The sequence below is a fragment of the Watersipora subatra genome, chromosome 5, assembly GCF_963576615.1.
Source record: "Watersipora subatra chromosome 5, tzWatSuba1.1, whole genome shotgun sequence".
In the NCBI taxonomy this organism is placed as follows: Eukaryota; Metazoa; Bryozoa; class Gymnolaemata; order Cheilostomatida; family Watersiporidae; genus Watersipora; species Watersipora subatra.
The window spans coordinates 62934316-62957373 of NC_088712.1; the positions used below are offsets into that span (position 1 = coordinate 62934316).

Below are 23058 nucleotides of genomic sequence, written 5' to 3' on the forward strand. Positions count from 1 at the left end.
TGTTGCATCTGAGATCAAAGAGCCTATTGTAAAAATATCTGTAGCTTTTTATTGATTGCTGAAGCGTGTCTAACAAACAAAAGAGCAATGGGGCACACAAACCTTTTCTTCTCAGGTCAAGCGGGCGGTTAATTAAGAGCCTATCTGAGATGATTTACATTGGTAGCTCATGGCTTGCTGGTTAAACACTCCAGGAAATAACTTTCTTTTCACACGAAGCGTTTCGTGAATTGCTTCATTTCAGTATTGTTTCTGAGCAGTCTATTCAAATGTAAAACTTCCTTCTAGTTTTATTGATGTTTGCAAGAGTTGCCTTCTCATATAAGCTGTCTTCCTTTAATGGATATTCAAATTTTATCTTCACTTAACTTTGCTCTTGTATTTACTAAAGTTTAGCTATTGCAAGTAGCAATAAAGTTTTGCAAGATGGCTGCTGTCGACAGCTTTACTCGACACCTTGCGACGGCTATCAGTAGAGTTAGCAAGCCACACGTATGCACCAAGATAAAGGAAAGTGTATCTGTTAAACAAAAGTGTGGGAGAGAACAGGTTGATAACTGACCACCTAGCATACACCAGTTGCTTCTCGAGGTAAGTTTTGGTAATAAGTGTGAAAATAGTTTCGTCACATAGTATTTAATTTTTCTCAGTAGATATTTCAAATCTTTATACTGTCTAGACAGTTTGGGAAGTAGATGAAGCTTTTATTGATCTGATGAGATCATATGACTTGTTCTGTAAAATTGGAGCACTCTTTATTGACTCAAAATCTGTAACGTTGTATGGTTAGTGTAAATTCTCTGATAGGTGGTTACTAGCACAACCTGCAAGCACTTCACGCGTCTGTCAACAAATATTTTTATTTACCAAAGAAGAATGAAGATGAAGATTTCATTCATTTTTAAAAATTTGAACGAAACATTGTTGGTTGTACTTTTAACTTTCGTAGATGTCTTTCTGGTTTTGTATATCTGGTCTACTGCTGCTGGCCTCCCTTGACTGCCTCGCCATTCAGCAGCTGCTCAAAAATGCCAATCTAGAGCAGCCAATAAGTTCTCAAAACTGGAAGTGCTTCAACTGTAAAGTTTTTTCAGTCACGGATGCTCATGGAGGTCAAGAGGCTCTGCTATCCGCTTACAGGTAAGGCTAGGTATCAGTTTAAATTGTTAGTTGTTAAAGGAATGCCCAATGTCACAGAATTTAATAGCAACTGGCACAGAAGTTAGCCATCAAGTGTAGTCAGTGATTGGCGGATTAACGAGAGCATTATATTTTTATTTCAATGGAAGTATGAGTCGTCACTCATAAATAGCAAAACTGATAATAATTTGTGATAATAATAATAATAATAGGTAACAAACTCAATATTGAACAACAAGAAATAATGTTAATACTAATATCATATGCTACTATGATTACAAATTTTTACAACTTTTGTCTGTGCAAGTATAGAAATATTGATCTAGGTAAAATAATATAAACACTGGCAATGGTGGCAAGTCTATGAATATCGGTTCATATTGATATCATGCGCTATCATGATTACAAATTTACAACAACTTTTGTCTGCTTGAATCTAAGAATATTTATCTAGTCTAAATAACATATACATCAATAATGATGGTAAGTCTATCAATATCAGTAAATAACATGTGATGTGTATAGTCAAAGCTGCTGGGGTGTTTGTGTGTTTTTAATTTGTAAACTTTTGCTGAGCTGCATACAAAAATAATTCAGTCGAGTGTTTCCTGCTGCTGTCTCAACAGTGATTGCTTTCTCATCCGTTCTACGGTTCCACTTTAGTTTCATATCACTTCCTTATACTTTGAAGTTGAAATAGGGGAATGCTAGCATATATAACCAAACTACATATGAGCACTTGTGGTAAACTGGTGATGTCTTAAGGCCTGTACACACTATCGCTCAAATCGACGATTAGCTGTGTGATTGGCTGCAACGATGGACTGCTATGACGACATTTTGCAACGAGCGGCCAACATAATCGTTGCTAGCGACGATGCGATAGACTTTCAAAATGTTGAACTTTGACACCGATGACCGCAACTGTTAGCACCTTGATTGGCTGTTTGTTGACCGCATCGGATCTAATATCAACAGTTGGGAAGATTGGTGTCACTTTATACTCGCGAGCACGGCGAAGAACTACGCTCAGCTGATGAATTACATAATCAGATAATTAAAAGATAGCAATGCAATTTCGTAATTTCTAATTGGTTGTTGGTTAGCGATCACCTACAGCTAATGGCTCATAGCATGTACACCTTATCGTTGGTGATGACATAAAAATAGCTAATCGTTGTAGTTCATCGCACAGCTAAAAGTTGATTTGAGCGATAGTGTGTATGGGCCTTAAGTTACTTTCAAGCCTTTCATACAAACTGAATCCCTGATCCTAGACCGTATTAACAACATTCCACCAATTGATAAATCATATGAAGCGGCAAAATTTTTGGAATTTAATATCAGTTTGAATTTTTAAACTTGGAAAAACCATAAACGAAGCAGAAAATCAATACATAGTACAAGTTCTTACTTAAACCATAACTGTCAAATACAACTTTTATCGTATTTACAAAGTAAATCAGACACATTGATTCCGATTTTGTACTCAAAATAAAGATTGGTCCACTAACTTTCAGAGTAATGAAGGCTTTTTTACAGCGTTTTAATATCGGTCTCGAAAACAACACGGTCGGCACAACAAGCTCCGCCCATAAATACGTGACGTAACCTAGCTTTTTAGGAACGAAAGTTAGGGATGTTTAGACCGATTTAGAATAATAGAGATGGGTGTTTTAAAATCAATTATTATCTAAATTCAGCCTTAAAAATAATCTCAGTCTTTTCTGAAAGATAGAGAAGCTATTTAACATTGCATATTTAAAAAAGAGCTCAAAAAGCACGATAATTACGCTAGCTTGTGATAAAACCACGCTTTTGAGCTCATTTTTCTTGGCGTTCAGCCTATTTAAACATCATGTAATAAGCTTCGAGCAACTTTAAATAGTTTATATACCTTTCATAAAAGACGGAGATTATTTTACAGGCTGGATTTAGATAATAATGGGTTTTAAGACACCCATCTCTATTATTCTAAATCGGACTAAACATCTCTCTAACTTCCGTTCCTGAAAAAGCTAGGTTTCGTCACACAATTATGGGCGGAGCTTGTAATGCAGATTGTGTTGTTTTCAAGATGGATATTGAAACGTTTTAAAAAAGCCTTAATGACTTTGAAGGTTAGTGAACCAATCTTTATTTTGAGTACAAAATCGGAATCAACTTGTCTGACTTACCTAGAAAATAAGATAAAAGTTGTATGTGATAGTTATGGTTTAACAATTTCTCAAAGTGATGTTTAGAAGCAGTTGAAAAAACATGACTATTGTGGTACGCTGACACTAATATATGGTGCATGCTTTTTTTGAATGAAAAAACAACTCGTCATAGTATCAAGCTCGTATTGCTGATGACAGTAAGTTTTCAAACTTTGTGTCTCTGAGTTTTCATTGCCAACAATTTGAATCAGTGTGCCATTTTAAACTAATGTCTTGTCAGCAGCCATTTTTTATCACTTTACATGTCTGAAATTCTGTCAGTATTTCAGCGATATCTCAAATGTTAATATTCAAATTCAACTACACCTTTGAATTATGCTGAAAATTTATCAACCACAAAGCGGCAAAATTTCATAATCCTAGCTACACCAGAAATAGGAGAAAGCAAAGCAAAACTATGCAATTGAGCTTTTTTCGTATAGGACCTTGTAAAAACAGCATCCTGAATTATCTCCCCCCAGGCTTCAAAGTGTTAAAGAACAGAACTAAAATGCAGTTAGTTGGCTTCTTAAGAAAATGAGTTGATTGGTTGTAAAAATTGTGAAACAATCCTTATGTATTTTGAATAGTTTTTTTTACTAGTTAGCAGGCTAGTGAAGTGCTTTCACTAGTCACACTTTGGCTCCACAGCAAGGACTCCGAAGTGTGAGTAATCAGTTACTTTTACTAGTAGCAACAGCCTTAGCCGTACCTCGAGTCGGCTGCTGTTGTGTGGTGAAGTATAACATGACTGCTATTGACAGTTGACAATAATCAATATCATCTTCACAACTAAATCTGTAGAGCAAACAAACTCTATGAGCGCTGGCCGACTCTTTGAATGCAAGTAACTTCATGACTACTGGCCAACTCTATGGGTCTGGTAACACTATCACTATGTTTCCATGACACGCATGATGCGCATTTGGAGTTGTGCACACGTTCAGTTACCCGCTCAATTGAGTGTTTTAATGCACATTCACACGATGCTGAAATCTAACGCCAGCATTCTAGGCATTAACGATAGAAACACTTGACTGCGCTGCTAATTATTGACCTCACGGGTAAATAAATAGTGACGCAGTCTTGCCACACTTAGCAAACTTGGAACTGCTAAAATCGAAATAGAAACGAGTCACGTGTGAGAATTTTTAGAATGGAACAGCCTGCGCAATATTTTAATGCAAATCATTTGCAATTGCCGTTTCCATCATTCGGAAGGATGAACCATTCAGTAAAGATTTGCGACTTGCAAAACTCGCTTAACTTGCACAGTTCTGCCGTTTCTATGATGCGGATCTCTTGCGGATTGGCTCAAACTTGTGCATCATGCTCGTCATGGAAACATAATGTATTAGTGTTGGCCAACTCTGTGAGTGCAGGTAACTCTACGAATACGTAGACAACTCTATGACTGCAAGTAATTCTATGGATGCTGGTCAACTCTTTGAGTACAGCTAACTCTATGAATGCTGGCCACCTCTATGAGTACAGCTAACTCTATGATTGCTGGTCAACTCTATGAGTACAGTTAACTCTATGAATGCTGACCAACTTTATGAGTGCAGGTAAATGTAAGAATGCTGGTCAGCTCTATGAGTGTGGATAACCCTTGTGTCTAGACTAAGTTATATGATCGCATGCTTATGTGCCGCTTTTTGCTCTGTACTTTTTTGCATTATACAAGCTAACTTTAGTTCCTGCATGATCTTTCACATCCTCTCACATCCTCTCACATCCTCTCACATCCTCTCACATCCTCTCACATCCTCTCACATCCTCTCACATTCATACAATTGCATTGGCGTGTTTTAGGATTTGGCAGCATTTCGGCAGCAGTAGGCCTACATTGCACTAGATTTAGCACGAACATTGGTATTGCATTCAGATTGCCATTACATTAGCCATAGCATTAGTATTACATTTTTATTGCATTAATATTAGCATTACATGATCATTAGCATTAGCGTCTCATGAACGTCGCATGAACGTCGCATGGGCGTCGCATTGCATTAGCAACATTCTGTTGGGTGTTAAATGACACCTTTTCTACTTGTTTATAAATAATATGTGTTTTCTGTTTGCCATTCACTAGTAAAGGGTCATTCAAAGTCTAGTTTTGCTTGATAACAAGTTACAGTCTGTTGAAACCAAACATTTTCATGCTATGGCACACTTAGGAATATAGAGCTACTATTGGCTAACAGCCTTGAATGCATCTTGAAGTTAAGAAAAGTTGGGCATTCATCAACTGCTGGCATTTTTTTTTCAGTTTTTTATTTTATTTTATTCTGTGTTTTATACCTATTCCTGCTAGCTAATCTGCTTAAGTGAAAGCCCTCAAATTTTAAAAGGTTTAAAAAAAAATTATTGAATAAGGAAATTGACTGCTAGATATACCACTTTAATAAAACAAAATATTAAAATGTCAAAGCATTTGATGGGGTTGAATCCTACTGAGGCTAATATTGCAGAACAGCAAAGTATGCTGGACCAGGGCAAACATTGGATCTCTCCAAGGTCAAGCCAGGTCATCATTATCAATTCAAGTCATTCGTTAAGATCGACCCAGCCATCAAGTTGACTAGCTCACAAAAGATCATTGCCACCATCCGACACTCTTTCACAGGTAGGTAAGTCCTCCTAGGACCATAAAGTATAAACTGAAACAACAGATTCAATTCAAATATTAAACTGATGCTTCAAATTTTAAAATTCAGGAAACCAAAATTAACAGATCTGTAGGGTATATCTGAATAGTGGTTTGTGACTAGAGCGCAATAAGAGAGAGATATTTGCAAAGAAAACAACCATAATCTCTTCAGCGTTAACCAACTTGAAAACTTGAAACCACCTTGAAAAGATTTTGGCAATAAAAGTAAGTTATTTAATTACTTCTGTTGCTCGTCTAACTGATGAGCAGACAAGTAGATAGATACCTGATGAGCAGAAAAAGATAAACAAATGTGGCAGCCTATGAGCTTGTGCAGGATTGCATGTTTGTTTAAACTTTAAACAAAGATACCAGCCAAGGAGCTTGTGTGGGATCAGGCCTGTATACTCTGGTTGCAAGTTGGGGCGGCTGCAAATCTTAGGCGACTAGTTATGAACACCTTAGGGTTTGGGGGCGGTGGAAGCCCCCAACGGGGTTCAGGGCAGCACCTCGAAGCTCTGGACATTTTAAGCATCAACAGCCCTCAAAGTATGCATAAATGCAATCAATTGTAAGCATCAAAATCTACATAAATATGTTGTTTATGATTCATGGTAGGCAAAACTTTTTCTTTATTCAAAGAACGATATAACTCATGACACTACAGATTTCTGTAAGGAACGTGGACAAAACAAAAGCTATTAATTCTTTATTGCAATAGCTCTTGTTCTGTCAACTTGTCAATGGTCGAAATCTTTCACAACTGATTTTTTATCTATTTTAACATCTTTGTATATGTGTAACATTAAAAGATCATTTAGACGAGCCTGCTCCGTAGTGCTCCTCATCAATGTTTTGAATTGGTTATGTTATAATAAGGAAAATGCAGGTTCGGGGTCTTCTTCACGCCTCCACTATCAGCAATAAAGTTCAGTTTCCAAATCTTAACAAAGTCTCACAAGATCACTCATTTGGCAGACCACCACGGAGACAATATAGAATGCTAGCTGCTAGTAAATTAGTTGTTGGAAATTTCAAGAGAATGAGCTTAGACTGCAATTCTTAGTACTTGGCCGCCTAAAATCACTAAAAGGTTGGGGCCGCTCAGCCGCCCAAGGAAATACGGGCCTGCCTGGGATGGCATGTTTGTTTAAAGTTTAAACCTGAATAGCGAGTGTCAGCTCTAGCAACTGGGTCATCTTACTCACTGTGGAAATTAGCCTGTGGTAATTACATCGTAACTGGGAACTGTAGTAAGACAACGAATATACTTAATATACTATACTATAGTAAGATAATGAGATGTACCTTATATACTATACTATAGTAAGATAATGAGATATACCTTATATACTATACTATAGTAAGATAATGAGATGAACCTAATATACTATACTATAGTAAGATAATGAGATGAACCTAATATACTATACTATAGTAAGATAATGAGATATACCTTATATACTATACTATAGTAAGATAATGAGATATACCTTATATACTATACTATAGTAAGATAATGAGATATACCTTATATACTATACTATAGTAAGATAATGAGATATACCTTATATACTATACTATAGTAAGATAATGAGATATACCTTATATACTATACTATAGTAAGATAATGAGATGAACCTAATATACTATACTATAGTAAGATAATGAGATGTACCTTATATACTTTACTATAGTAAGATAATGAGATATACCTTATATACTATACTATAGTAAGATAATGAGATGTACCTTATATACTATACTATAGTAAGATAATGAGATGTACCTTATATACTATACTATAGCAAGATAATGAGATATACCTTATATACTATACTATAGTAAGATAATGAGATGTACCTTATATACTATACTATAGTAAGGTAATGAGATGAACCTTATATACTATACTATAGTAAGATAATGAGATATACCGTATATACTATACTATAGTAAGATAATGAGATGTACCTTATATACTATACTATAGTAAGATAATGAGATATACCTTATATACTATACTATAGTAAGATAATGAGATGAACCTTATATACTATACTATAGTAAGATAATGAAATGTACCTTATATACTATACTATAGTAAGATAATGAGATATACCTTATATACTATACTATAGTAAGATAATGAGATATACCTTATATACTATACTATAGTAAGATAATGAGATGTACCTTATATACTATACTATAGTAAGATAATGAGATATACCTTATATACTATACTATAGTAAGATAATGAGATATACCTTATATACTATACTATAGTAAGATAATGAGATGTACCTTATATACTATACTATAGTAAGATAATGAGATATACCTTATATACTATACTATAGTAAGATAATGAGATATACCTTATATACTATACTATAGTAAGATAATGAGATGTACCTTATATACTTTACTATAGTAAGATAATGAGATATACCTTATATACTATACTATAGTAAGATAATGAGATATACCTTATATACTATACTATAGTAAGATAATGAGATGAACCTTATATACTATACTATAGTAAGATAATGAGATATACCTTATATACTATACTATAGTAAGATAATGAGATATACCTTATATACTATACTATAGTAAGATAATGAGATATACCTTATATACTATACTATAGTAAGATAATGAGATGAACCTAATATACTATACTATAGTAAGATAATGAGATGTACCTTATATACTTTACTATAGTAAGATAATGAGATATACCTTATATACTATACTATAGTAAGATAATGAGATGTACCTTATATACTATACTATAGTAAGATAATGAGATGTACCTTATATACTATACTATAGCAAGATAATGAGATATACCTTATATACTATACTATAGTAAGATAATGAGATGTACCTTATATACTATACTATAGTAAGGTAATGAGATGAACCTTATATACTATACTATAGTAAGATAATGAGATATACCTTATATACTATACTATAGTAAGATAATGAGATGTACCTTATATACTATACTATAGTAAGATAATGAGATATACCTTATATACTATACTATAGTAAGATAATGAGATGAACCTTATATACTATACTATAGTAAGATAATGAAATGTACCTTATATACTATACTATAGTAAGATAATGAGATATACCTTATATACTATACTATAGTAAGATAATGAGATATACCTTATATACTATACTATAGTAAGATAATGAGATGTACCTTATATACTATACTATAGTAAGATAATGAGATATACCTTATATACTATACTATAGTAAGATAATGAGATGTACCTTATATACTATACTATAGTAAGATAATGAGATGTACCTTATATACTATACTATAGTAAGATAATGAGATGTACCTTATATACTATACTATAGTAAGATAATGAGATATACCTTATATACTATACTATAGTAAGATAATGAGATATACCTTATATACTATACTATAGTAAGATAATGAGATATACCTAATATACTATACTATAGTAAGATAATGAGATGTACCTTATATACTATACTACAGTAAGATAATGAGATATACCTTATACTCTATACTATAGTAAGATAATGAGATGAACCTAATATACTATACTATAGTAAGATAATGAGATGTACCTTATATACTATACTATAGTAAGATAATGATATATACCTTATATACTATACTATAGTAAGATAATGAGATATACCTAATATACTATACTATAGTAAGATAATGAGATGTACCTTATATACTATACTACAGTAAGATAATGAGATATACCTTATACTCTATACTATAGTAAGATAATGAGATATACCTTATATACTATACTATAGTAAGATAATGAGATATACCTTATATACTATACTATAGTAAGATAATGAGATATACCTTATATACTATACTATAGTAAGATAATGAGATATACCTTATATACTATACTATAGTAAGATAATGATATATACCTTATATACTATACTATAGTAAGATAATGAGATATACCTTATATACTATACTATAGTAAGATAATGAGATGAACCTTATATACTATACTATAGTAAGATAATGAGATATACTTTATATACTATACTATAGTAAGATAATGAGATATACCTTATATACTATACTATAGTAAGATAATGAGATATACCTTATATACTATACTATAGTAAGATAATGAGATATACCTTATATACTATACTATAGTAAGATAATGAGATGTACCGTATATACTATACTATAGTAAGATAATGAGATGTACTTAATATACTATACTATAGTAAGATAATGAGATATACCTTATATACTATACTATAGTAAGATAATGAGATATACCTTATATACTATACTATAGTAAGATAATGAGATGAACCTAATATACTATACTATAGTAAGGTAATGAGATGAACCTAATACATTATACTATAGTAAGACAATGCGATGAACCTTATATACTATACTTCGATAATGAAATATACCTATTGTAATATACCATAGTAAAACAATAAGATATACGTAACGAGGTGAATGCCCACGTTGCACAGGTAATAGACAAGCAGTTTTTAAACATGGCATTACATTACCTACTACATTACATCTATAATACATTACCTGCGCTATTTATTAATTGTTTTTATTACCCGTGCAAGGTCAGGCATTTAGCCAGTAAACATTAATTTAGAGAAACGTTAGCATTTGGCATATAAGCTGGTTTTACAGGCTATTTCTTATATTTCTTTTTCTATTTCTTCTTCTATTTCTACTTCTATTTCTTCATAGTTAAAAGACTCGTGGCAACGGCAGTTTCTAAACTATTGCAAAATTTGTTACAAAAATGCCAACTTTTTAATCATCGGAACTCTTTTCACAAAATACTTTTTAAAAGTGTGACAAGGTGTAAAGAGAATCAAGATCAAATAAAAATTTTTGTTGTAATGGTTTTGCTTTGACTGTTTACTTCTCTCAGTAAGGTCATGATATAATCACTGGACTGTCACCGCTTTATTCTTTACAGAAGGATTCTCTGAATGTTATTTCACATACTGCATGTCTGCCATGAGACTATCTGGCTAGTAGTATAGTTATAGTGTATAGGAAACTGCCGGGTATTATTGCTCACTACGAGGCAGACAAACTAGAAAACTGAGTGTTAAGTGCTAATGAAATACTAAATACTAGAAATAAATACCCTAGGACCCTTATGTATTCGCCTCATGTAACTTTAGCGTTTTCGTGGAGTCATCCTCTCGCGAGGATTTCATGAGCGAAACTAAACTATCATAACGAACGAGCAAAAATGCGAAATTAAATAGCCTTGTTTATTGAAAGTCCAAAAAACAAATAACAGCAAACGATCAAATTGCATCATCAATATCGCCCACACAATTCTACCTGCGGTTCACAATTACAAACAAGTCCCAAATTTAAAAGAATTTTCTTCATTTATTTTTACATCACTATATTTTCGCACTCATCAGAGCTGCGAAACTAAGTTGCAGCGAAATATTACTCTGTATATGCTACTCACAAGACTAAATCCTAGCGAAATATAAATGTACTAGGGTACAAATGTTTTACTAAACAAATATTCAAGTATACATTCACGACAGGCAATCAACCAAGAACATACACGCATAGAGTGTATATCCAGTGTGACTCTGCTTCAATGATCGATTCCTCTTCCGTTTATACTTTTACTACTGAATGCTCGGTGTTGCCCGGGTAATAAAAGTCTTTGCACAGAAAAATTATCTTAACTGTGTGAATATTATTGCAGATGGCAGCAAAGATGAGTATCAAACGCTGGCTTCTATTCCAGATGTAAGACTGAACACTTGGCTTCCAGTGAATGCAGACTTCATTCTAAAAGGTAGGCCGTTAATCGCTCTGTCACACCAAGCTGAGGAGGAGTATAGCACTTTTAATAAAGCCTTGATGGTTACCTGCCTATATATGGTCATTACTGAGTCTTACCAAAGCTTTGATGGTTAGCTGCCCATATATGGTCATTACTAATTCCTACCAAAGCTTTGATGGCTAGCTAGCTGCCCATATATGGTCTTTACTGAGTCCTACCAAAGCTTTGATGGTTACCTGCCCATATATGGTTATTACTGAGTCCTACCAAAGCCTTGATGCTTAGCTGCTCATATTCGGTCATTATTGAGACTACTAAAGCTTTTCTGCTTGTCGGCCTATGTATTTTCATTACTGACTACTGTTATTACCTGCCCATATGTGGTAATTATCGATTCCAACAATCTATCATGTCCAAGCCATGAGCTTGAAGTAAAAACATAGATGATATCGTCTGCAAAAAGTCCTACTCAAAGATTTCAACATAAATTTGAAATAAGATAAACACATTGCTTGTGAAATGAACTTCTCATCTCATGCCACTTTTTGCCATCGAATTTTTACAGAGGGCAGTTACTAATAACATAAGAGAAAACATGGCCTGTTTAAAAAATATTTATCAGGTAACGGTTGAGCCAGAGTTAGCTACCTGCAGCATTGCTTTAGCCCAGTTAAAGAGCAATAAAAATTCCATGAGTCTTGCATGAATCCTTTTGAGGTGCTCTACATACGTAGTCAAATTCATTGGCAGCGTCAAAAACTTTTAATATCTCTGATATTCCTCAGTAGACCCTAGATAGCCTAGACTCAGACTTAATTTCTGGTCTCAGAAGCCGTCACATTTTTTTACTGACCTATGCCGATGTCCAGGTAACACCTGACAGACACTCAGCTTGCTTTTTAATGCTGAGATGCTAGGCAACTTTGTCTTCAACAGATGCTTTTGCTTCCAAAAGCTTTTGACTCCAAAAGTGGTTGTTTTTGTAACACATTTTCATGGGCAAAACTTTCCTATCACGATAACTTCAATTAATATTGTCTTTTGTTTGTATTTTATTTTTTACTTAATTCTTAGTTTGTTTTGAGTTTTCAATTAATAAAGTAAAACTTTTTCCTGAAGGGTTGAGATCTAATTAATCACAAATTCTAAGTTTTTATGTTAAAATTTTAGAAGCTTGAGCTATAATCAGTTTGTCTGACTTTAAATAGAAAATCTAGGTACTTTTTGCTTTATTTAGAATTTGCTGAAATTTAAAAAAAGTTTAAAAATTTAAATTAATTTTTTCAAATTTAGAATGAATTTTTCATCTAAAATATGCTCAATAAAGGTTTATTTGCTATTAAATACTACATAACAAAAATATGGCGACCTCAACCTTGGTATTTGTCTTAGTATCGTATTTTGTGTACAACTACAGCGATGAGATAATCAATTTCATTCAGTTCAATAGAGTTACATGAAAATCAATATTCATGTATATATGAGCAATCTTTATTGTGGCAATCAATAGTCATATTTTACATAATTTTTTCCACAATGTACCAAAGCAAGTAAACTAACTAAAAATCAGTGTTTAACACAAAATAAAAAGAACAACACATTAAGCTAATGAATAGTCTAACTAATTTAATAATGTTGGAACTAAATGCATAAAATGTGTAAAAAAGCAAGCTTAAGGATTGATTAAACAAAACGTGGCTAAATAAAATCTCTGTGAAAATATTTATGCGTATCTATGACAACGAATTTCTAATTATGAAAACAACGTATAATATAAAAATGCTAAAATAGGTAAGGCTATATGGTGAATGGTATTATTGGTCAGAGGATAGTTGGTGTAGTTTGAGTTTTGTTTTAAAAGATTGCAGAGGAAGAGCTCTTAAATGAATGCAGAGGTTATTAAATGAATTTAGCAGGTTGATGTTGAGTTTGTTGTTCAATAAAAACTTGGACACTGACTAAAAACATAACATATGCTTAGAGGCAATGGCATAAGATAGCATGAAAATGTTATAAACTTGCACGGACATGCAAATAATAGTGAGATGTTACATGTATATCCAATGCTAGTTTGATACTTTATTGGGCATAAGCTTTGGTGGCTAATTATGGTTTGTGTTTGTCTACACTCGACAAATGTCTCAGATAACCTGTTCGCTTTTGTCCTCAGTGAAAGGTGTGATAATATCTTTGCTGGCCTTGCTCCTAGCTATTGATGCGTCAGTCGAGAATGAATAGCTAGATTATATTGCACTACTCTTGTCCTGGCAGTTTGGGGTATTGTGAAGCATCGTATGGCTAATATATATCTGGGGTACGGCTGATAAAACGCATAGAGTAAGAAAGCGCGCCACTATTCTGATACACTAAAATGCGGAGAATTAGGCCAGGTGATTGTGCTTCGAATTAGCAAGTGAGTCAGAATTTGAGTCCAGTATGATGTAATCTGTTTCTCGATATGCAACCACGGTTTGGGACATATGAACCCGCCCCTTACTATAATAAACCAGTAGGCTGGCATTCCAAGGTGCCATATGTAATAACTATCTGCACAACTATTCCGCCTTGGAACAAAATGGTTTAGTGACGCAGAGATGGTAGTGTGGTTGACTAGGAATCCGAACATCAGGTGCAATATTTTTACATAATGCTCTTAGCATGGCTTCAGACAGACAAATGGACAGGCACTTATTTCATTATAGTAAATATTTCAGAAATGTGGAAGCAATGCTTCCTTTCAGTTATTAGTAGGAGGAGGGGAGGCAGGTAAATTGAGGAGAGGCAGGTAAATGAGTTGGTCAAATAAAAGTAGCCTCAAAAATGAGATTTATTTAAACAATATAAAATACCTCCTTTTAGCCTTATAACCCAAAAACATTCAATCATGCGCATATTTCTTCCAATTTTCATTTTCTTCTAAACACGCAGCCCCCATCTTAGTAATATTTCCTTGTCATATGTGAACAGATTTCAAGAAGCACCTCAAAGAGCTATACTTGTACATAGAAGGTCCAGTGCCTGGAGTAAACATTGTGCTTGATGACACGTCACTTACGGAGCTGGACAACTCAGGAACATGGCGGACAGAAGCAGCTAAAAGAATAGAGGCTATTCGGAAAGGAGATCTTACAATAACTTTTCAGTCTGATGCACCTCTGTCCAATGTAGAGGTCAAGGTAAGGTCAGAACAACAAAGATCCACTCGGTTGTTTGTTTTTAAAAATTGTTTGTCGTTTGTTTCTTTGTTTGTACTTTGAAAGCTTTGTGGCTGATGTTGGATTTCACTTCTCTTAGTCTGCACATTCTTCTAAAGATACTAAATGACTCTTTGGTCCAATGAATTGTTGAAGCGTTTTACTAGGTTTCAAGACGCACTAGTTATCTCCCATTATGTTTTAAACAAACATATTACAATGGTGTAATCTTTGAAAATCTCTATCAACTTTATGGAAAAATTGTTTTATAACAGAAAACATAAAAATAAAGGATATGGGAAAATAGCTACTCTTTAACCATGCACTTTCCATAGCAACTCATACACTTGAATGTAAAACTCATGTGTTTGAATGGTGAAAAAAGGTTTAGGCAAACTTTATCTATCAACTGTAAAACCTCTCAAAGGACTGAAAATACAGCTGTAGAAAACTAATCGAGTGTAAACCAAAGCTGATTAGTCATAGCACATAACAGCATATATGCTGTTATGTGTTACGGTTTTATTCTTTTATATACGGTTTTATTCTTTTTCTTTCAGCTTGGTGAGCAAAGAACCAATGAAGTACAGTTGAAACTTCTGTGATTGGCTAATGCTTCCAATCGCTGTCAGAAACTTTGGGCAACAATAATAAAACACTGATTTCAAAAACACTTTTTTGAAAATAACAAGCTATCAGTAATTATAAAAGGAATGAGTAATTTATTAAACAGAGTTATTAAATGAATAATAGACAAATTTGACTTTGACAGCTCAAACAATCTTTTTTATTCAATACCGCTTCTTAATTCATACTCAATATTTTCCTTTTTCATTCCCATATTCATATTTTCCTTTTCATTTTTAGCAATGAGTGAGTTCCCTGAAATGTAGGAGTTAATATAATTATATTTTGTATTCATATTTATTTGCATAATTTGGCCAGAGTTACGAGATGTTGCAACTTTTTACAGTGAATTATCTAAAGACAACGGGTTACCTTTCGCATATTTGGTTGTATAAGAAATATTTTGGAGCTAACAGCATTAGAGTGATAGCTGCCTTCAGTCCTGCAACCTGACAAAAATAATGATTGCGTTTACCTCAATTAAAAACTTTTTATAAAAAGGTGCTAAAGTTGATCCTCTCTCAAAAACAGAATGCAAGTTCTATAAACAGTAATTAAATTAAAAAACTTCTACAAGTACTGTTGTATTATTAGGAGTTGTCTACCCCATACTTATATTGCTATTAACCACGCCCACTGTTCTGGAAGATTCTAATGACTTATGTTCATTCTTGTGTGACTTATGAAAGACACTTATTAAATGTTGAACATTCAGACAAGCTGTATTATATATCTAACTGTAATAATGTAACAAGTACTACTTAGCTTTTGTTCATAATCAGAGTTTGAGCGTATGCCTTTGCAGTAGCTCTCAACATAGAATGACAAACATTTTCACTCGTAAAACTATTGCATTCTTCAGACCACAGCTTTTTATGATTTACAGCTCGAGCAGTTAAACCATGAATTTGGCTTTGGTACAGCCGTAGCTGCTGATTTCCTTCAAACAAACACCAACTACAGGAACTGGTATCTCAACAACTTTGAGGTCAGTCGGGGTCTCTGCTAGGGTGAAGGATGAGCTGTGATAGCTCGCTAAATATGTGTAACCTGTTTCTTTACACCATCAAACTTTTCTATGATTTGAGAATCTTCATAGAAGAACTTACATAAAATTTTAGTAGATTTTATCAGAAAAGTGTCGGTATTTTTCTATCATTTGCGGTTGTTTTTGATGTTTGAAATAATCTGACTTCCAAGACGTTTCAAGATTAAATAAACAAAAGTGATCACAGTTGAAATGCTCAGATCAAGCAAAAGTGCAAATATGACATCTAATAGTTGCACAGGGACCGGTAGAATAGAGACCCGTACCGACTATAGTAACTAGTGATGTCATTTTACACGTAATTTTCTTGTGAGCATTGTAACAGTTATCAAATACAGTTTGTGATTGTATCAAATATAGCAAATGTGATCAAATCATTTCACACATTTTGTTAGCAATTCAATTGGTGATTAAGTTTTTTTCAATTCTTATCTTAAAATGTGCTCACAGTCCGATCACCACAAACATCAACAACAATCACAAATAATAGAAAATACCAACAATTTCTGAAAAGATCTTTTAAAATTTTGTGTAAGTTAATGCTAAAATGACTAAAAATGTTAAAATAATTTGAAAGTTTCTTAAAAAGAAGCTGTCGATTACTTATATTGTACATCAAAGGTGACCAGTAGTTTATAGGGTGGAATTTTTCAAATCTCACCCTTTTTTGTACTGTGGAAGTGACAGTAGAGGAACACTATTGTATCTAAAACTAGAAAAAACAGAGATTATGCTGGTCAAAGAATAAATGAATCACACCTAGCGTGTCCAAAATTCCTTTGTAAATAAATGTTAAAGAAGTCTAAAAATAACCTATTGATATTCCTTGACAAGGAAGGTTTGACGTAATGTGGGAATCCTACCTCTGTTTTGCTACCATATTCACTATCATGAACCAAAGGCTTTTCCTCGTCCCTCTATATGCCTTATTAGAGCCTCACTATAAACTGTGATAGTATTGTTTAGTGGGCAGTGCTGGAGAATGCTTTAAAGTGGAGGCAAGTGGAGTGGACAAGAGGTCATTTCAAGTGGGCACCTGTTGATGGTGCTCTAAAAATTCTTGAAGACAATGGGTGGGTTTATTTCCGGTCTATAAGATTGCTCAAACGACACAAGGCTTTGCCTAATGACTTCTCCTAGTAAGAATATCTTGACTCTAGTAACAGCGTCATAATATGCATTTTTCTATATTCTATATTTTCTACTCAAATAAAAGCTTCATATATGTATTTATCTATAATCTATTATTTTGGTTCAAATAACAGCTTCATAAGTGCATTCATCTATAATCCTGACTCGCATAGCAACTTTATGAGGTTTATTTTTCCATAATATATAATCTGAATTGAGGAACAGCTTTGTGAGGTGCATTTATCTGTAATCTATATCTTTGGCTCAAATAACAGCTTCATGAGGTGCATTTATCTATAATCTATACGCGTGTTTAAAATATAGAGGGCTAATTGGTAATACCGTTTATGTTTTATATAGTAAGTTAAATAATTTTGCAGAAAGAAAGTCCGAGGTCATACTATATTCTGGGCAGTAAAGGCACGCAATCCTGAATGGGTGCAGAAGATCACTGATAAAACAGAACTTCATCAGGTTTGCATGAAACGGGCAACTGACGTTGTGAGCAGATACAAGGGCAGGTAATCAGTAACCATGTATGTGCCCTCAGAATGGCTTCTGTAACTAAATTACATGCTGTAGGTATAGTCATTGTAACTAATAAACAGGCCGTAGGTAAATAATGTTGCCAATAGACATGTCAATAGACATTGAAATGTTTCTGATTTGCAGGCATTTGCACTGGTGTTCTGTTTCTGGCATGGTACAAAAAGTTATGTAACAAGCTGTGCGCATTATGCAACTGTTCGCTGCAGATCTGTTTGCGGTCTGCCTGATTGACTTAGTACGTCTCTGGTTATTGTCACACCGTGAGTGTGTGTTTTGGACAGGATTGGATTGGGCTCTTGAGGCCAGTTTTGTGGACCAATGGGCCGTGACTGTCTGGTGTACTAGAACGTTTTAAACTCTTGCCGCCTTAAACCATCCGCTCAGAGTGGTCAGTCAGTTTGGATTATTCAGTTAGACAACAAGTACCTTGCTGTTGAAAATGTGTTCAAATCAGTATTTTGGCATATGGTATCATCTATTTTATGGCATTTTGAGAGTCAAGATGTAATAGTAAAGAAGACCAAAGTTAGTAGTGCATATGTCTCTTTACACTTTATTATATTTTAACTGCATACACTCGTTTACATTTTTGTAAACCCAAACCCAAATTTGTTTCAATTCTTGAATTAGCTTTTAAACTCAAATTTACCAACTCAAATTGGTTCAAAAGCTATATTACTGATGTAATGCTGACAGAGTTGTAGATATTATTAAACATAGTGAAATGAGTCAGACAAGCCAGCCTTTAGTGTGATTTTATATAATCTCCTGTCAGCGCTCTCTACAATACCTATCTGTACTCTGACAGCAAGACTACATCTACTATCAGTTGCTAGAGAAAATGTCATTACAACATTGCACGCACTTCTACAGGCTGCAGCACTGGGATGTCAATAATGAGATGATGGCAGGAAGCTTTTTCAAGGACACTTATGGCTCATCTAAAATCCGATATGACATGTTTACTAAGGCAAAAGAGGTGGACCCGAATGTGAAACTTTTCTTGAACGACTACAATGTGATCAGTGGAGGAGGTCGGCTTTACGTAAGTGAAAAACAGTTTGCCATGAATGTATATGGATATAGTTTTGGTAGGCATCAGTGCGAGCAGGTGACAAGTTTTGTAGCAATGTGAATGGGAAGAAGTCATCAAACCAGTTTTAAAGCTGTTCTGTCTTTTTTGAGCTTCACCTGGCTATGAGATGTCTTTCAGAAGACTACAACTATACGATGTGGTACTGTTGGAAAGCGAATAAACAAAATAGCTATCTAAAAAGGAAAACTCAAAAGACTAGAAGCAAGAGTGGACAAATCTTGTTAACGACCCGAGAGCTTTCAAATGCACTCTAGAGCTTTACAACTCTAGTTCCGAGTCTCCCAGTTACTCCTTTTATTCAGATGCTTGCAGAATCCAAAGGAGAGGTCTAAAGCTAAAAGCATGTTTATATTTTCAGACTTACATCAACATGATAAGAGAGTTTGTAGCAGCAAAGGCTCCAGTATCTGGTATCGGTGTTCAAGGGCATTTTTCTGCCCGTCCAGAAGGCCCGATTCTTTTGAACAGGCTGGACGAGTTGGCTAAGCTGAACTTGCCAATTTGGATAACGGAACTGGACTACACCGTCAAGGACAATCAGCAGCGAGCGGATGGCCTTGAAGATGCCCTCACAGCATTTTTTAGGTATGTAATAAATTAGGTTGGTATCCTAATTGCTTGTCAGCACAGTGCTGCTGCTTTGAGGTGCTGACAGCAAACTAAGCATGTTCGTGCAAATGCTAGGTCAGGTATTTGGATGGAATGGAAGCAAGTAGCATATAGTATAGTCTATGAGTTTAAAATAGTTTGCGAACCATAATCTACTTTGTTAACACTAGAGTATAAGAATATTTTAGGATTCTATTGAACCGATAAATTTGATGTTGGTAAATTTGTTTCTCATTGGAAAGTTGCTTCTTTCATGAGGCAATCCATCAGATAAAAAAAAAGATTTTATGCCATATGAGCAGGAAATTGAGAGTATTCAGTCTGAATCAAAGCTGACGCTGAGTAGTTTAGGACCACTGGTTTGTTATCAACTTGCAGGAAATTACTAGTAGTAATACGAGTAGACCAAAGAATACACTTTCAAATTACTTTTTTCCTCCAAATCACCAACTCAGCTTGATCTAACCTTTAGCAAGAAATTATAGAGTTAAAGTTTGGTAAGAAAGAGAGTGTCTATGCAAGAGCTAGTCATCATCACTGGCAGTCTGTTTAATCAATGATTACTGCTCAATTAGTTATATTCTCTGGATCGAAGCTCTCCAGACCGGCTGATGCCAATTTCCGAACAAAATTAACATGGCTTTGTTATTACAACTATTTTCTTTTTCAAGTTCTTTCTTAAGATCTAAACCGCCACCTTCCTATATACTTCTCAGTATTGATAAGATGTTTAGAAAATTTGTTTGCACTTACCACCAACCGCAGCGATTTAACTGTCGAATATTAGCATTAATATCTGTGTTTTTTGCCTTGGTGCTTCCAAAGAAATAAGTGAAAAAGGCATAAAAATGACACTATAAATTTATATGAATCCGCAGGACTTCAATTTAGTTTTTGAGAAGAGTATGATTTTAGCCGAGTCAGTTCTTGCTATGTAAATATTCATTAACTGGGCTGTCTTTAGTGATGACATCTTCCTTTAGTTATATGCTGCTGAATACTACTCACCATCATAACAGAAATATATTTGGAAGCTATTTGATTTTGTGTCTTTTATAGTCACCCAAGTGTGGACGGGGTTCTTTTCTGGGGGTACTATGATGGCAGGCACTGGAGAGGGAAGGATGCGGCTCTTGTCAATGGCCCAAACATGACAGTGAGTCATGCTGCCTATATTGTAACTAGTCTTTCGCCATCTCCATCATTTTCTTTCTCCTTTCCCTTTCTCCCTTTCTTTCCAGTTCTCCCTCCTCCTGTGCGCCTACATTTTCCCTCGCTTTTCCAATTTCTCGCATTCTCCCCTGATTTACATGCAATATATACTACCAATGTTTTAAGGTCATCAATTTCTTTTTACAAATTTATAGGAACTAATTTATATACATGTAAAACTATTAAGAAAACCTTTCCAGCTAGCAGGTACTGTTGTGGTACATCGCATTGGTTTTAAATAAAATATAAAAAACAAAATATAATTTAAATGCATTAAAGACTTCGAACCATCTAATGATTTTATTTCAGGTTTTAGTTAACTGGAAATAGAAATTGCAAACAAAACAAAATTAGAAGATTAAATTAATTCAATTTAAATTTAGTTAAATTACCAGCCTTGAGACTTGTGTATTATTATTGATTATGTATTCTACCAAACTTCCACCAATCACGTTGCAAAATTTTTGAACATATTGCCGTACCCCAAACTTGCTCATTTTAGCCTTTGCGCTACAAGTTTGCAAATCCTGCTTAAATTATGCCTAGATTACATTTATGTATTTATCCTTCCACACATATGATAAACATTGTTTCCTATTCTATGACACCAACATACTACACCCATTAAAGCATGTTTCAGTTTATGAACTTTCTGTTACTACAAACTTCAATCCACTATCTTGACTCGACTGCAATATTATTTGATTACTAATTTTTAAATTCTTTTTGCTCGACTTACTCAATGATTTCTAGTTTCTGTTTTTTCATTTTTGTTTTAGCATGTAAAACATAGTATTCTTTTGAAAATTGCTAAAGCTCATAAAAAATTATACATACATGATACATGTAATAAAGCACTATAAAGACTTTTGAAATATTTATACGTGTTCTAGCCGAATGCTGCCGGAAAGATGTGGCAAAGGCTGTTCCACAACGAATGGAGAAGTAACATTGTTAAGAAGGTTGGCACGGTGCCTCCAGGGAGAGATGTCAGTGTCTCAGAAAGAGTATTTTATGGCAAGTATAAAGTAACGACCAGCATCAATGGGCAGACCTATTCGACCAGATATGTCACAATCAACAAGAGTCAGGGAAAGAAAACTCTTCGCATACCATTGGCTGAGCCTGTAATTGGATAACTGCATGAAAACTGAAATGTTACCATGCTGTGCTGAATTTCCGTTCTTATAAAATACAGAGAGATAAAATTTTTACCAATTACAACAATTGTGTCTTTTTGTAACAAAGCAAGTGATTACGCACGGACATCCACCAGTCGGGGGTTTGATAGTTTTAATAAAGACCAATAAGAGAGCTTGTTTTATTGAATAATTAAGCTTTGTCTAATTTGATAACCTTTTCCAAACTGAGTAATCAGCACTATTTTCAGAAGGGCTGAGCTTTTCTAAATTCAAGTCATTCATTGGGTAAAAAAAGATTATTTTTGTGAAACACAAGCAAGATTTGACTAACCTGACTAGACAGATAGTTTTATTTGGCAGTTACAATATAATTACTATTTGACTACAGATTAGAATATACGAGCATAGAGGTTAGAATGGTTCTACTGCTTACACATGAGTTTGCAAGCTAGTTTTTTTAAAAATAACTTTGCATGAGAAACTATAGATTTATCTAAGATAGCTCGTCAGAGATGGTAACCTTAAACCATAACTGTCACGAACAACTTTTATTGTATTTACTAGGTAAATCAAACACGCTGATTCCGATTTTGTA

At 34.0% G+C, this 23058-nt stretch overlaps 1 protein-coding gene across 1 annotated transcript; it reads left to right on the forward strand.

The window, feature by feature from the left end:
• The first annotated feature begins 426 nt into the window (after nucleotides 1-426).
• On the forward strand, nucleotides 427-22495 carry LOC137397576 (anti-sigma-I factor RsgI6-like). The gene is made up of 12 exons (XM_068083868.1): nucleotides 427-492; nucleotides 950-1140; nucleotides 5813-5967; nucleotides 11775-11867; nucleotides 14823-15031; nucleotides 16563-16664; nucleotides 17691-17797; nucleotides 18236-18376; nucleotides 19278-19449; nucleotides 19859-20085; nucleotides 21169-21265; nucleotides 22215-22495. Exons 1-12 carry the CDS (start codon nucleotides 427-429, stop codon nucleotides 22458-22460), a joined length of 1806 nt encoding a protein of 601 aa, XP_067939969.1. The 3' UTR covers nucleotides 22461-22495.
• The last annotated feature ends 563 nt before the right edge of the window (nucleotides 22496-23058 follow it).

Bases quoted from the DNA above. Each gene is read 5' to 3' on its own strand.
- LOC137397576 (XM_068083868.1), top strand. From the start codon at position 427: ATGGCTGCTGTCGACAGCTTTACTCGACACCTTGCGACGGCTATCAGT. The intron at 16,665-17,690 runs GTCAGTCGGGGT...AGTATTGTTTAG, and splicing joins GGTATCTCAACAACTTTGAG to TGGGCAGTGCTGGAGAATGC. The intron at 19,450-19,858 runs GTAAGTGAAAAA...TTATATTTTCAG, and splicing joins GTGGAGGAGGTCGGCTTTAC to ACTTACATCAACATGATAAG.